This window comes from Ambystoma mexicanum, chromosome 5p, assembly GCF_040938575.1.
Source record: "Ambystoma mexicanum isolate Mex_15411 chromosome 5p, UKY_AmexF1_1, whole genome shotgun sequence".
In the NCBI taxonomy this organism is placed as follows: Eukaryota; Metazoa; Chordata; class Amphibia; order Caudata; family Ambystomatidae; genus Ambystoma; species Ambystoma mexicanum.
Window position 1 is genome coordinate 824,408,081 of NC_090930.1, and position 12,466 is coordinate 824,420,546.

General features: G+C 46.8%; 1 protein-coding gene across 3 annotated transcripts in view; it reads right to left on the reverse strand.

Annotated features, from left to right (window-relative positions):
* The window catches only part of DPY19L1 (dpy-19 like C-mannosyltransferase 1), a 2,006,077-nt gene that overhangs the window by 1,403,024 nt on the left and 590,587 nt on the right, over positions 1-12,466 (reverse strand). For 2 of the 3 annotated variants that reach the window (XM_069613244.1, XM_069613242.1), the window contains exon 11: positions 5,681-5,767. The exons of the other annotated variant lie outside the window; for it this stretch is intronic. In XM_069613244.1, coding sequence (XP_069469345.1) covers positions 5,681-5,767 — 87 coding nt within the window. The remainder of the gene's footprint in view (positions 1-5,680; positions 5,768-12,466) is intronic. 3 annotated transcript variants of the gene reach the window in all.

Below are 12,466 nucleotides of genomic sequence, written 5' to 3' on the forward strand. Positions count from 1 at the left end.
TAGGGTTTGTTTTGACACCGATTGACCCAACTTCCTTCCGGTGCAGCCAATGAAAAGTTGATCGTCCACTCTAAGCACAGAGAGCATAGAAATGTAAAAGCTTCGAGCTCTTCTCGGGTCCAGCCTGTGCAATCTTTCCTCCTCCTTGCTGGGATGAGTTGGGGGATAGAACGCGGCCAGAATGATCTTCTGATTCAAATGGAAATCAGACACAACTTTAGGTAAGAATGAGGGTTTAACCCTCAATAAAACCCTGTCTGTGTGGAACACAGAATAGGGTGGCCCAGAAGACAGTGCCTGCAACTCGCTCACTCTTTGTGCAGATGTTAAAGCAACCAAGAAAACGGTTTTCAATGTTAGTAATCTTAATGGACATGTGTGCAAAAGTTCAAAAGGGGCACACATCAAACATTTAGAACCAGATTAAGGTCCCAAACTGGGACGTGGAAAGAAGAAGGAGGAAACACATTGGTGAGTGCCTTTAAGAATTGTATTATCAAAGGAATTTTAAAATAGGAACATTCTTCCGAAGAGCGCTTGAAAATAGCCTTTAATTGTTCCAACATTACGACCTCTATGTGCCAGTGAGAAGAGGAAGGATAACACTTCTGGGATAGAACACAGAAAAGGATCAACATTCTTTTCCCTCCACCAGTTGCAAAACTTCTTCCAGCGGCAACGGTACAAAGATTTTGTTGCTGGCCTTCTAGCCGAAAGCAACACCTCCATGACATCTGGAAGGTCCCAATCCTTGTATCTCAGCCATTCAGATACCAAGCATGAAGGTTGAGAGCCCTGACCTCTGGATGGAGAACCTGGCCCTCCTTTTGTGAGAGAAGGTCCTCTATCTGAGGAAGACGTAACATAGGGCAGATGGCCATATCTAGAAGGTCCGGGTACCACGTTGTCCTGGTCCAATCCAGGGCAATTAGGATCATGACGTTTCCGAACCATCTTAACCTCTTGATGACTTCAGGAATCAGAGGGAACGGGTATAGCAGTGGGAAGTTCCACTCCACAACAAACGCGTCCCCTAGGGCTCCTCTCGGGGGAAATTCCATTGAGCAATACCTTTCGCACTTTCGGTTGATTCCGGTCGTAAACAGGTATACTTGAGGAGTTCCCCAAAGGGCGAAGATCTCCTGAAGGACTTCCTGAGCCAGTTCCTACTTGTGGGACACAGTACTCTGCCTGCTCAGAGCATCCGCTGGCATATTCTCCTCCCCAGCTAGATGAACTGCCGATCAGGAGATTCCTTCCTGAATTGCCCAATACCAGAGCTGCATTGCCTCTCTGCACAGAGGTAGTGACCCTACACCTCCTCTTTTGTTTAGGTAATGCATGGCCACTGTGTTGTCCGTCATTATCAGGACATTTCTTCCCCTGACAGATGGCAGAAAAGCCTTGAGCGCTAGTCTGATTGCTCTCAGCTCCTAAAGGTTGATGTGTAGTTTGGACTCCGATAGAGACCAACGACCGCTGATTGTCAGATCGTTAGTATGAGCTCCCCACCCTATGAGTGAGGCGTCTGTCACTACTGTAATCTCCGTCCATGGTTGCCAAAAATGTTCTCCTTTTAGGATGTTCTCTGTGCAAGTCCACCACAGAAGACCCTGATGAAACTTGTTCGGAATCTGAAGGAGATCTGTCATTTTTCCTGAGAATTGGGACCATTGAGTCTTTAGAGCCCATTGAAGGGATCTCTTCCTCAGGCGTGCTTCTGGCATTAGGAAAATTCAGGATGCCATGAGGCCAAGCAGTCGTAGGCCTGGAGATTTTGGGGATTTTGAAATTTGGAAACCATCTGAAGAATGTCTTGAGTCCTTGACTGGAGGCGAGCTCTTTCCCAAGGATGTGTCTAATACAGCCCCTATGTATTGGGGCTGTTGGGAAGGTGTCATTTGTGACTTCTTGAAATTGAGGGAGGAGCCCAGTCTGCGGAGGAAGTGGCAGGTGACTTTCAGATGATTCAGGGCTTGCTTGGCAGAGCGCGCCCTGATCAACCAATCGTCCAGGTAGGGGTAGACGTGAATCCCCCCCATCTCCTGAGGTGCGTTGCCACCACTAGTATCAACTTTGTGAAGTCCCTCGGGCGCAGGTCAACCCGATTGGTAGGACTGGAAACTGATAGTGCGAGTCACCAACGGTGAACCTCCGGTATTTTCTGTACTTGAGATGGATTGACACATGAAAATAAGCATCCTGAAGGTCCAATGACACCAACCAATCCTGAAGTTGAAGGGCCTGAAGGATCTGAGAAAGAGTAACTATCTTGAACTTGTCCTTACTGAGGAGCTTGTTCAAGCCTCTTAAATCCAAGATGGATCTCAGTCCTCTGCCCTTTTTGGGCATCCAAAAATATGGGGTGTACCATCCCTTGTTCCTCTCCGCTACAGGTACTGGTTCTATAGCACCTTTCTCTAGCAGGGTTAAGACTTCCTGCTGTAGGAGCGGGTCTGGAAACTTCAATCTCCCCAGTGGATTGCTTTGAGGTTGCGTTAGAAAAGGAAGGCAGTGACCTTGGGCTATTATTTCAAGAGCCCAAACATCTGAAGTAATGGCTCGCCATTCTTGCAGATACTGGGACAGCCTGCCTCCCACGGGTGTCTTGTGATGCAAGTCCTCAAAGTGATTTTGTGGCGGTTGCTGTGGCTGCTGATGGTAAAGTAGCTGCAGCTGGGGCTGGTTTAGCACGTTTACCTCGTCCACCACAAGTGTTTTTTCTCTGGCCATTTTTACTGGCCATTCCTCTCGCCTTTCCATATGAGGAGTAATAACTATAGGATCGTCCCCTCAAAGATTGTCCTGATGCACAAAAAGGCTGAGGTTGCCTAATAGCAGCTGCTAAATATTTGGCAGCCTCTTTCGAGACCTACCTCTCAAGGCTCTCATCAGCCTTGTTGCCGAAAAGGTGAGACCCGTCAAAAGGCATGTTCAAAAGACGGTTTTGCACGTCTGGTGCGAAACCAGACTTTCGCAACCACACAAATCTGCATATCACTGTGCTTGTGGCCATTGACCTGCTCACACTATCTGCAGTGTCCAATCCAGACTGAAGGGATTCCTGCATAGCCTCCTTTCCATCTGCAACGATGGCTAGGAATCCTTCCCTTTCTTCCCCTACTGGTATGTGCTCTGCCGCCATTGCAATGCACTCTCACAGAGTGTACGAAAATGTTGCCAAGGCACATGTGTAGTTGGCCGATTTTAATACCATATTGCCAGCTGAAAATACCTTGCGTGCCCAATCATCCACATGCATGTTGTCCCTATCCGGAGGGATGGAAGGGTACGCCACCTTATTTGATGTAGCTGTGGCTGCCTGGACCACCAGACTCTCGGGAGTGGGGTGTTTGGACAGATAGCAGGGGTCGCTACTGGAAGGGCGGTATTTTGACGTGAGGGAGTTATTCACAGGAGGAATTGAGTCTGGGGTCTTCCAATTTTTGGCCAACCTATTTTGTAAGGCTACATGGAAGGGTAAAATCGGATCTTCAGTGGGGCCATGATCCAGTATGTCAGCCAGGTCATCCTGGATGAACTGAGTTGGTGGTGTAGCCCATTCTAAATAATCCACCACCTTTGTCAGCAGTTGTCCGTATGAGGGACTGGCATGTTCCCCTGGTTCTGGTCTGCCAAATTCTGTCTCAGGTGATGTATCAACACCACTTGCGTTATGCAAAGTTTCCACTAAATCCCTCATTCTGCTTTCCTCAGAAATGACACATTCTGGGACATTAGGGGTGCCATACTCTAGACAAGGATTTAAAATATTCTCTCCTTGGCAGAGGTTTATACATTTTTTCTGGAGGAGCTGTTACAATGGAGGCTGAAGGCTTTGTAGTCTTTGCAACTTTTTCTTTTGCTGTCATTGTGTCCGTTTCTGGCTGAACTGGAGCCTTTGAAACTTTTGCCACCGAAGGCTGGCTTCGGGGTCGACGTCCAAAAAGGCATTGATGGCGTAGATGAAATAACAGTAGACGGAGCTGGCTTCGAGGGTGTCGAGACTCTCTTCGAAGGCTCGTCCTACGAGGTGTGTCGGTTTCCGGACGGCGTCGATGACCTCGAGCGGTCGACTCCACTCGAGCAATCTTTATCACTCAGGGTCCTGGAAGGTTCCCAATCTTTTCTCCTTCGATCACCCGGGCTCGAGGGGGTGCGAGTGTCGGAACGGTAATGCTCTCGGCCGGCTTCCGAGGAAGACGCGGACCAAGGCTTAGCCTTTTCAAAAACCTCCATCATTTTAACTCTAAATGCTTCCCATTCTTCGGAGGAAGAATGTTTTGTGGAGCATTTAATTTTCTTGGGGGATTAGTCAAGAGACGAGGTGGAAGGGGACCAGTGGCATCTTTTCTTTAGACTTTTTTGTCAAAGACAAAGAGTGGTTGGAACCATTTCGAGACCCAGACCAATGTTTTTGCCTTTCGTGTGGAGGAGATTTCTCCTCATGGGTTCTCGACTCGACGCTTGAGGATTTTCAGTCGGGTTTTCGACCTACCTGTAGCTTTCCCTTCTTCTCTCACAAGGCCTTGCCCGTCATAGCCTGACACTTCGCACAGGCCTCCATGTTGTGGTTTTCACCGAGGCACCACAGACATTCTCGGTGCGGATCCATGATCGACATTTTGGAACCGCAGGTTTTTACATTTCTAGAACCCTGAACGCGGGTTAGTCGGGGTCGACGATGAGGACATCGCGAATATCTCTTCACATTAACTGTATCACAGAACTATCAAGGCCCGCCGAGTCTCCGAAGCAACACGTACTGTGGAAAAACAGAACTGAGGCCAACGGGCACCGCGCGTGCTCCTTGTATACCCGATGACGTCACCATCGAGGAAGACCTTCGAGGGACCTTGACTCGAGGATATCGACGCACGGCGGCCTCTGCCGAGAAAACATTTCCGAAGCAGCCAAAGCTGGACGAATACATCTAAGATGAGGAATACGTTGGAAGACACAATCCTTTTCGAAATTAAATTTTATTTAATTTGCACATGAAATGAACTCTGTTTCACTGCAGATGCTTGAAACATAATCTTGGCATTTTCTTTTGAGATTCTGTGCACCCTGTTTCATATAAATATCGGTGCAGCTCTCCATAGATTTATTTACACGTTATGTCCGCGTGTGTTTTGCTTCCTTCATGAACGGCAGTTTGCATCTTTCAGCATCTTAGGCCCACTTTGTTTCCTTTTACATGGGTTCCATAGTCCATGTGTCCCACATTATTTCAGCGCAGGCCTTTTATTAAGGAGCATGCCCACCAATGACTCTGGCCTTTTGATTCATGGCATCCAGGGGCTAGTTCACTGCACGATCATGTTGTTTGTCAATTGTGTAGCTATCAATCCACAGTGTTTATTGGAAAGCCAATAACAGTGTTAAAACTCATGTATGTATGTATGATCTACTGCCCTCCTTTTTCCAGCTTTTAAAACCATTTGTGGACTCATCAGCAGGTTGCACGATTCACACAAGTGGGACAAAGTAAAGGAATGGTCAACAAAGTACCTAACCACATAATGTTTTTGCATGCACTGTTTCAGGACTTATTTTATTATCAACTTGTATTTGAGGGAAGAGGTAAGGCCCAGTTAAGATTGATAGATTAGCATTGGGAAAGGAAAAAGTCATTGATTTGTTTTTCTAAAGATAATACTCTTCCAATAGTACTCACCCATGTTATGAGTAGACACAAGCAATAGTAGGATGTGAGAAGCATGGAATTTCCAAACATTAAAATCCAGCACAGCCAAAGTGATACCTGAACAATACAATGAATACAAATTAAGGTGTTATCATATTTCAAAAATAATGGTCACCATTTTTAACAGCTTTGCAGTTTTATAAACACTTTGTTTTACTTACCCGTGTCAATGACTGATTCCATAAATATTTTATATAATTAGGGTGCCAAGGGAAATCATAGATGTCATGAGTTATTATTTTGTGCCTGAAACAAAAATCGTCGAAATATCTCCAAAAATAAGTAATTTTCATGGAGCCTGCAGCTGCTAATTAAGAGACTGAAGTCCCTGTGGTTTCTCAAAGTAGCTCTGAATGCTGCAGTGGGGAGTTGATGATGCTTCAGGTTTAGAATAGTTGGAAAGGGGACACAATCTTTCCGCACTCCCGAGCACTTTAGAATTAGGCAAAGACTGTCATCAGTAATATAAGAGACAAGGGGCAGAGGGGTGGCATTATAGGCATTCACATGATCAAATTATTGCATGTTTTGTAGGCATAGTGCATATGCGTGAATAGCAGCCATATTGTGGCACAAAGCTTAAACGTAGCGTGATAGACAGCACTCCAGGCCTAGGCCGGGAACATGAGCAAGGGAATCAGTTGTATAACACACACACCGATGGGAAAGGCCAGAGCAGCACCGCCACATACAACCCTTCATTGTCCTAAAATGTTGCCAACCTTCATGCCCTGGGAAGAATGTGCCGTGCAAGACCACGGGAGGAGGGCAGAGTGTCTGTGAACTGTGCAATCCCATGAGAAGGAGAGCACAGGCCTCCAACCCCCACCAGACCCAATCCTAAATTAAAGCACTGCAATGCCCTGGCTTTAGGACCCTTGAATTCTGAAGTACTAGATAACCACTGACCATAAACCTGTTGGACTCCCTGCTCGATCAGAAAGATCAGAAGGCAGGACATTCCTGCCTTCACTCCTAGGTCACATGCAGTAAGGTGCAGGGGTAGGATGAAATCCTAGTCCAGAACAAGGGTGGGAGACCTTGGACAAATGCTGGCCTGTCTGGGAGCAAGTGAAGTGTGTGAGTTAGTGTGACCTCAGCTTTCCCTCTGGGAAAGGGGCCCCTGTCTGTTCGTACCAGGCGCATTGTTACATAGAAATAAATGTGTTTTTTCTTAGTAATTGTTATTTTGCGCTGACTGATGATGACTGCAACATCGCTGACGTGGAAGAAGAGGGACGGATGGACAGGGAGGGACCAATGTCCTGGTATCCCCTATGTAGCAGCTGACCTATGTGTAGGCATACATGCCAATTCTCCCGATTTAGGTGGTAGACTCCTGATATTTAATTGAAAAATCTGGCTATTTTTTACTGTCTCGCACCTAAAATAATTAGAACGCCAATGCAATCCCATGGGAAAAATACATTCACCCGATTGCAGTGGTGAAATCTCCCTCTCAGAGGATCCCGAATGTTGGCACGTCTGTTTGTAGGGGCTCACCAACCAACAGCGCGGATCTGCATATTATGTAACTTGCATCACCAATGACGCTGAATGCTTTCATGAAGTATTTTCATACTGATCTCGCCAGAACGTTTCCCGACAGCAGAGTTCTTTGTTGGCGCTTTTCCTTTTGTATGGAAATCAAACCAGTTATCCTTGCAAGAGGTGTATTGGGCCTTTTTCCCTAGTGGGTTGTATTTTTTCTGGTGTGAGCGCCTGGGGCATTCCTACGTTTGGTGACCCTGACATGACACCAGCGACCCCCGCTTCTCAAAAGGGGCCGCGCCAACCAGCAGCGACCAGTCCCAAGCGCACAACCCGCAGAGGTGTGCAGAAGCCGTTTTCATAGAATTCCTGTCTGCTATTTGGAGCGGGGCGTGGCTCCTGGGAGAGTGCAGGCCATTATTGGGACCGCGGGACAGAAGAGCTCGGGTGACCACGCAGACATGAGTACAACCCTTGCAAGAGACAAGAGGTAGTGAGAATGGAGGAGTGTGGTATGCATGGATGAAAGTAAGGTGTGGTAAGGCTATGTGGCAAGATTCTGTTTTTTTTATTATTTTGGGATATTTAAGAGGATTTTAACAGAGGAAACACAGGAGTAAGGGGAGCCTTTACTGGTGAGGGAAGATGATGGCTCCATTTATTTTGTAACAAGGAGATAAAAGGAAAAAATGTAGGAGCTCTGTATAATTAGAGGGCTCAGTGGAAGTAGTAGTTGTTGTCTTAACTTGTTATTTTAACTTGTTGCTTCAGTGTAAAAGATTTTGTGTGTGCTAGGCAGAGGACATAGGTGGGCCAGTGTTCAGATTCCATTTTGCGAGTGAGTTGAACAAGTGTGTGTGTATGTGCGTGTGGAAAAGGGGGGCAGCGGAGGTGTTCACAGAGGGCGACAGGGAGGCAGGGCCACTGACTGGTAGTGACGTTGTGTAATTAAAGTGTGCACAGGGCATATCTGTAAAGGGTGGGTTTTTTGGGGCCCGCAAATTGCAAAAGTGGGAGGGGGACACCATTAGAATATATGTATGGTACATTACCATTGTATAGGGATAACATTGAGAAATACCACAAACAGTGGGTGGTAGAGACACAAAGGGGGGAGGGGTATGCCTCGCTCCTGGCCAGAGCAAGGCAATAGAGGGATACTGGACAACACAAGCATGTTCCTAGCTGCTAAAGTATAAAGGTAAACAAGTCCAAAAGGGAAAAGAGATATTGGAACTGTGGAAGATGGAGGATGTGGAGGACCCTGAGGGGGCAGGGCTCAGAACATTGAAGGGGCTGCCCTAGACGCAATGTCCATAGCACCACAGGGAACAGTGACTGTGTCCCCACACACAGGGTTTTACCCACACGCCACTGGATACACAAACACTACATACGTGCCTACTCTAGCTACTGCCCCACATCCCTACATTCCAACACAGAGCGATATCCTGCCCCAAGACCGGAAGATACAGAAGGAGCTAGAAGAAGCATTTGAGGCTACGCATAGTTGGCTCGATTGAGGGCAGCACAGGATGGAGGAGGAAAGAAGGGGAATGGGTTAGATGAATGGAGAGTGGGTGACATTTGTTTTTAGATAAAACAGCTCGGCAATCAAGGATGTGAATGTCAAAATAGACGGAGGTGGCGATGGGCCATCAGGAAGGACAGGGTATGGGACTGTGAGGTGAGAAGGGGTATGGCTAGGGAGTTGAGGGAAGAGGAATGAGATACCATAGACTCATTTGAGGATGATGAAGCGAGTGAGCAGATGCCAGAGATTACGCAGCGGTTGGAAAGTTTGTGGGGACCAAGGTTACGGAACAGGTTTGGCCGAGTGGCAGTAGCAGGGAAAAAGGGAAGTGTAGGATGTAAAAAGGAAGGAACACAGGTATACAGATGCTGTTGCTGCAGAGAGGCATAGGCAGGACGCACTATGTGCCCTGGGCGCAAATTGATATGAATGATTTGATCAAGCTTCTCCTGCCCCTTACTTCCGGGGATGGGAAGTGGATGTATGCTTTGGAAGAACAGACCGCGGGGATCCAGTTTGCTGAGGGGGATATGAAAAGTTTTCTTGTCGGAATAGTGGGGGACCAAGCTGGAGAAGTGTGTGTCAAATCGGGGTACCCTGGAGTAAAACTAGACAATGACTCTCATAATGGCGCACCTTTCAACAATATCAGAGCGCAGGTGTGGGATGTGCTACAGCGAACACACCCCAATACTCTAGGCCTACAGTCTATCATGCTGTACACCACAGGGGATGAGGAGGACACAGCACAATACATTATTAAGGTTCAGGAGATGTAGCGCACAAAGACGTGCGACCAGTGGGACCAATCAGTTCCTCTTTTTTACTTCATTATTAAAAGGGGTTTACCCAAAGAAGTTTGGAAGGCACTAGAAAAAATAGTGGGCATTGGAGCAAAGGGGTTGGCCAACATATAAACTATTATCATACATCACTGCAAAAGAATAAAAGAACGAGAAAAGGAAACAGCTCCACGTTTGCAGGCGGAGGAAGCGGTAACAGTACAGAAGAAATTGGCAAAAATAGCTTTTGAGGGGGCAGTACCATTGAGTGCGCGAAAGGAGTTGCCGGAGCAGACACCAGCCCCTGCAGACGTCACAATAGCAGCATTTTGACCCACAGGTAGACAAGAACAGTGGGGAGGTGGATTGATAAACACCTATCTAACCCTAAATGTACAGATGTGAGCACGCTACGACCATCAAAAAATAATAATGCAGTCCTAGTGGAGCCTCGTCAAAGTAAAAAGGCCTATACTAAAAAAACGATTGCCAATCCTTACCGCTAAATACAAATAGTGTGGGGGTAGTGTTCTTCAAAAAGAAAGAAGCGCTCACAAAATGATATGTCAGGATGTTCAGGCTGTTGGCCTCCCTTCCCCACGTTTTCTGCATGGGACAAGGCGGCCCACTTGAGCAAAGCACACACTCTGGCTTCTTCAGCACGAAGATATAGTTCCATTACCAGCATCAGGGCCTTCTGTACCAAAGTCTTTTACTTCAAAGTCTCTTGATTCAGAGGACATGATGCACCAAAACAAAACCCAAAGTTTCTTTCCTCTTATACATATTCAACTGTTGTGAATTACCCTGGATCCCCTCAGCCGGGCTCAGATCCCTTTTATGTCACAATCGTTACTGTGGAACCCCCTCTTCTGGGCTCAGATCCCCCTTTTCACAATTTTTTGAGAATATTCTTTCTCGGGTGTACTCCCTGTACTCCTGCTCTCTATATGGCAGAGTAGAGGCACAGCACACCCCAGCCAAGGTTCTCTATATTAGTATTGTGGTGGAGCAACCAAGGCTTAGCTCTCAGGAGGTGATGCAGGCTGCTTCGTATGTACAGTGTAGCCCCCAAGCACCCACAAAGGAATGTCCACCCACTATGTTAGTGAAAACACACTCTTTATATAAATAAGGTTCAAGGTTATATACACAATCACAATAACACACCTTGTACTCTGGCAATACTATAATGGCAAATATATACAGGTCTACGTAGTACCACTCTTAACTATCAATTCCTTTGAAATGCATCCACTGCTAACAGTTCAAATGACATTGAATCAGATTAGAAGATGAATCAACGACAGACACGGAAAGAAAGCAAGTTAAATTAAGAAATGGTAGAACAGTCTATCCCACTACCATGAGATGGTTCTGTGTGAGGGGTACGACTTCCTTTCATCGCGGGATGTTTTTTGCAGGGTTTTTTCCCGCAGATTTTTTTCGGAAAAAACATCGAATTTTTTGGGGGGGTTAAAAAAATTATATAAATTGGGTATGGGTGTACGGGAATATAAAAAAATTAAAGGGGTGGGATTTAAGGAGGGTAAACCCCCCAAAAATAAAAAAATAAAAAATTTGATGAGTTTTTTCAAAAAAGAATCTGCGGTAAAAAAACCTGCAAAAAACATCCTGCAATGAAATGACATGGAACCGTGTGAGGATTCCCCCCCACCTGGGCAACCTGTAAATAAAGTGTATTTGACAAGCCCAGTCCAATTATGCTCAATATAGTTTTGACTCTTCCTAAAATGTTCCACGACCCCAAAGTACCTGGTTTCGTAGATTTCTTCGATGAGTCATTGACGGGCCATTCTTGTGTGCAATCAGGCTCACAGTGCATTCCGGCCATTCGTCTCCATCCAGACACTCAACACAGAATGCGATTCGGACAAGCATTCTGCCATTCAGCACTCCACACTACATTCATACCAGTTTTGGACAGGGCTGTCTCAGTCATTGGGCCTCATTACACGGTAGGCGGTAAGGGTTTACCGGTACCGGTATTTTACCGGTACCGGTAAATCCTGACCGCCTTACTACGAGGTCCCTTTGCGGGTTGGGGAATTTAACGCCTGCTTTTTGCAAAGGGACCAGGGAGCTAATTTGCGGTACCTTAATTAGCGCCTTCCCCATTCCCATTATGCCCTATGGGGCAAAAATGGGGAAGGGCAATGGAGGAAGGAGGAATTACCGCCTTCCCAACCATGGAATAGGGCGGTAATTCCCCTTTCCTCCAAGGCGGTACCGGTAAATTACCGGCATGAACCATGGCGCTAAAAGCGCCATGGTTTACCGCCTACCGTGTAATGAGGCCCATTGTGTCAAACACCAGATACTAGACACCCATAACATGAAATGCGTATTCGGCACACACACCGTTCACCAAGGTCCCACCCCACGGGCGTTCCCACAACATACAGTAATTGAGAAGGCTCCAGCCAGTCTGACCTGGACTTCTCCCACAATACCATAAATGGAACTTCCACCCAACAGCCAGTCAGGGAGAAGGGACCAAATCAGGGCTTCCCGGGACTTCGGGAAAATAAGTAACAGGCAATAGAAAGCAAGAGGCCACATGGGCCATCTTGTTTCCTATCAGGAATCAACTGATTATAATGGCAGGGCCTGGATATCCCCAAAATGGAGGATATTCAGAGCACCTGTCAAATTCAGCATGGAGCTGCCAACCGACCCATACTGCTCTGTGGGCCACACACAGGTGCCCAAAAACATACACTAGGAGTACAGGGTTGTACTCCCACCCATGGGCGCCATTAGGGTATCCCAAGGGTCTGTACACCAAACCAAAAAGGGGAAGTGCCGCACCACCAGGATTCCCACATGAACTCCTGCGCGGAAAACAGTACAGAACACACATGATAAAGCAATAAAGGACAAGCATATGGAGGCCCTGTCCCTCCAATACATTTCCAGCATCACATC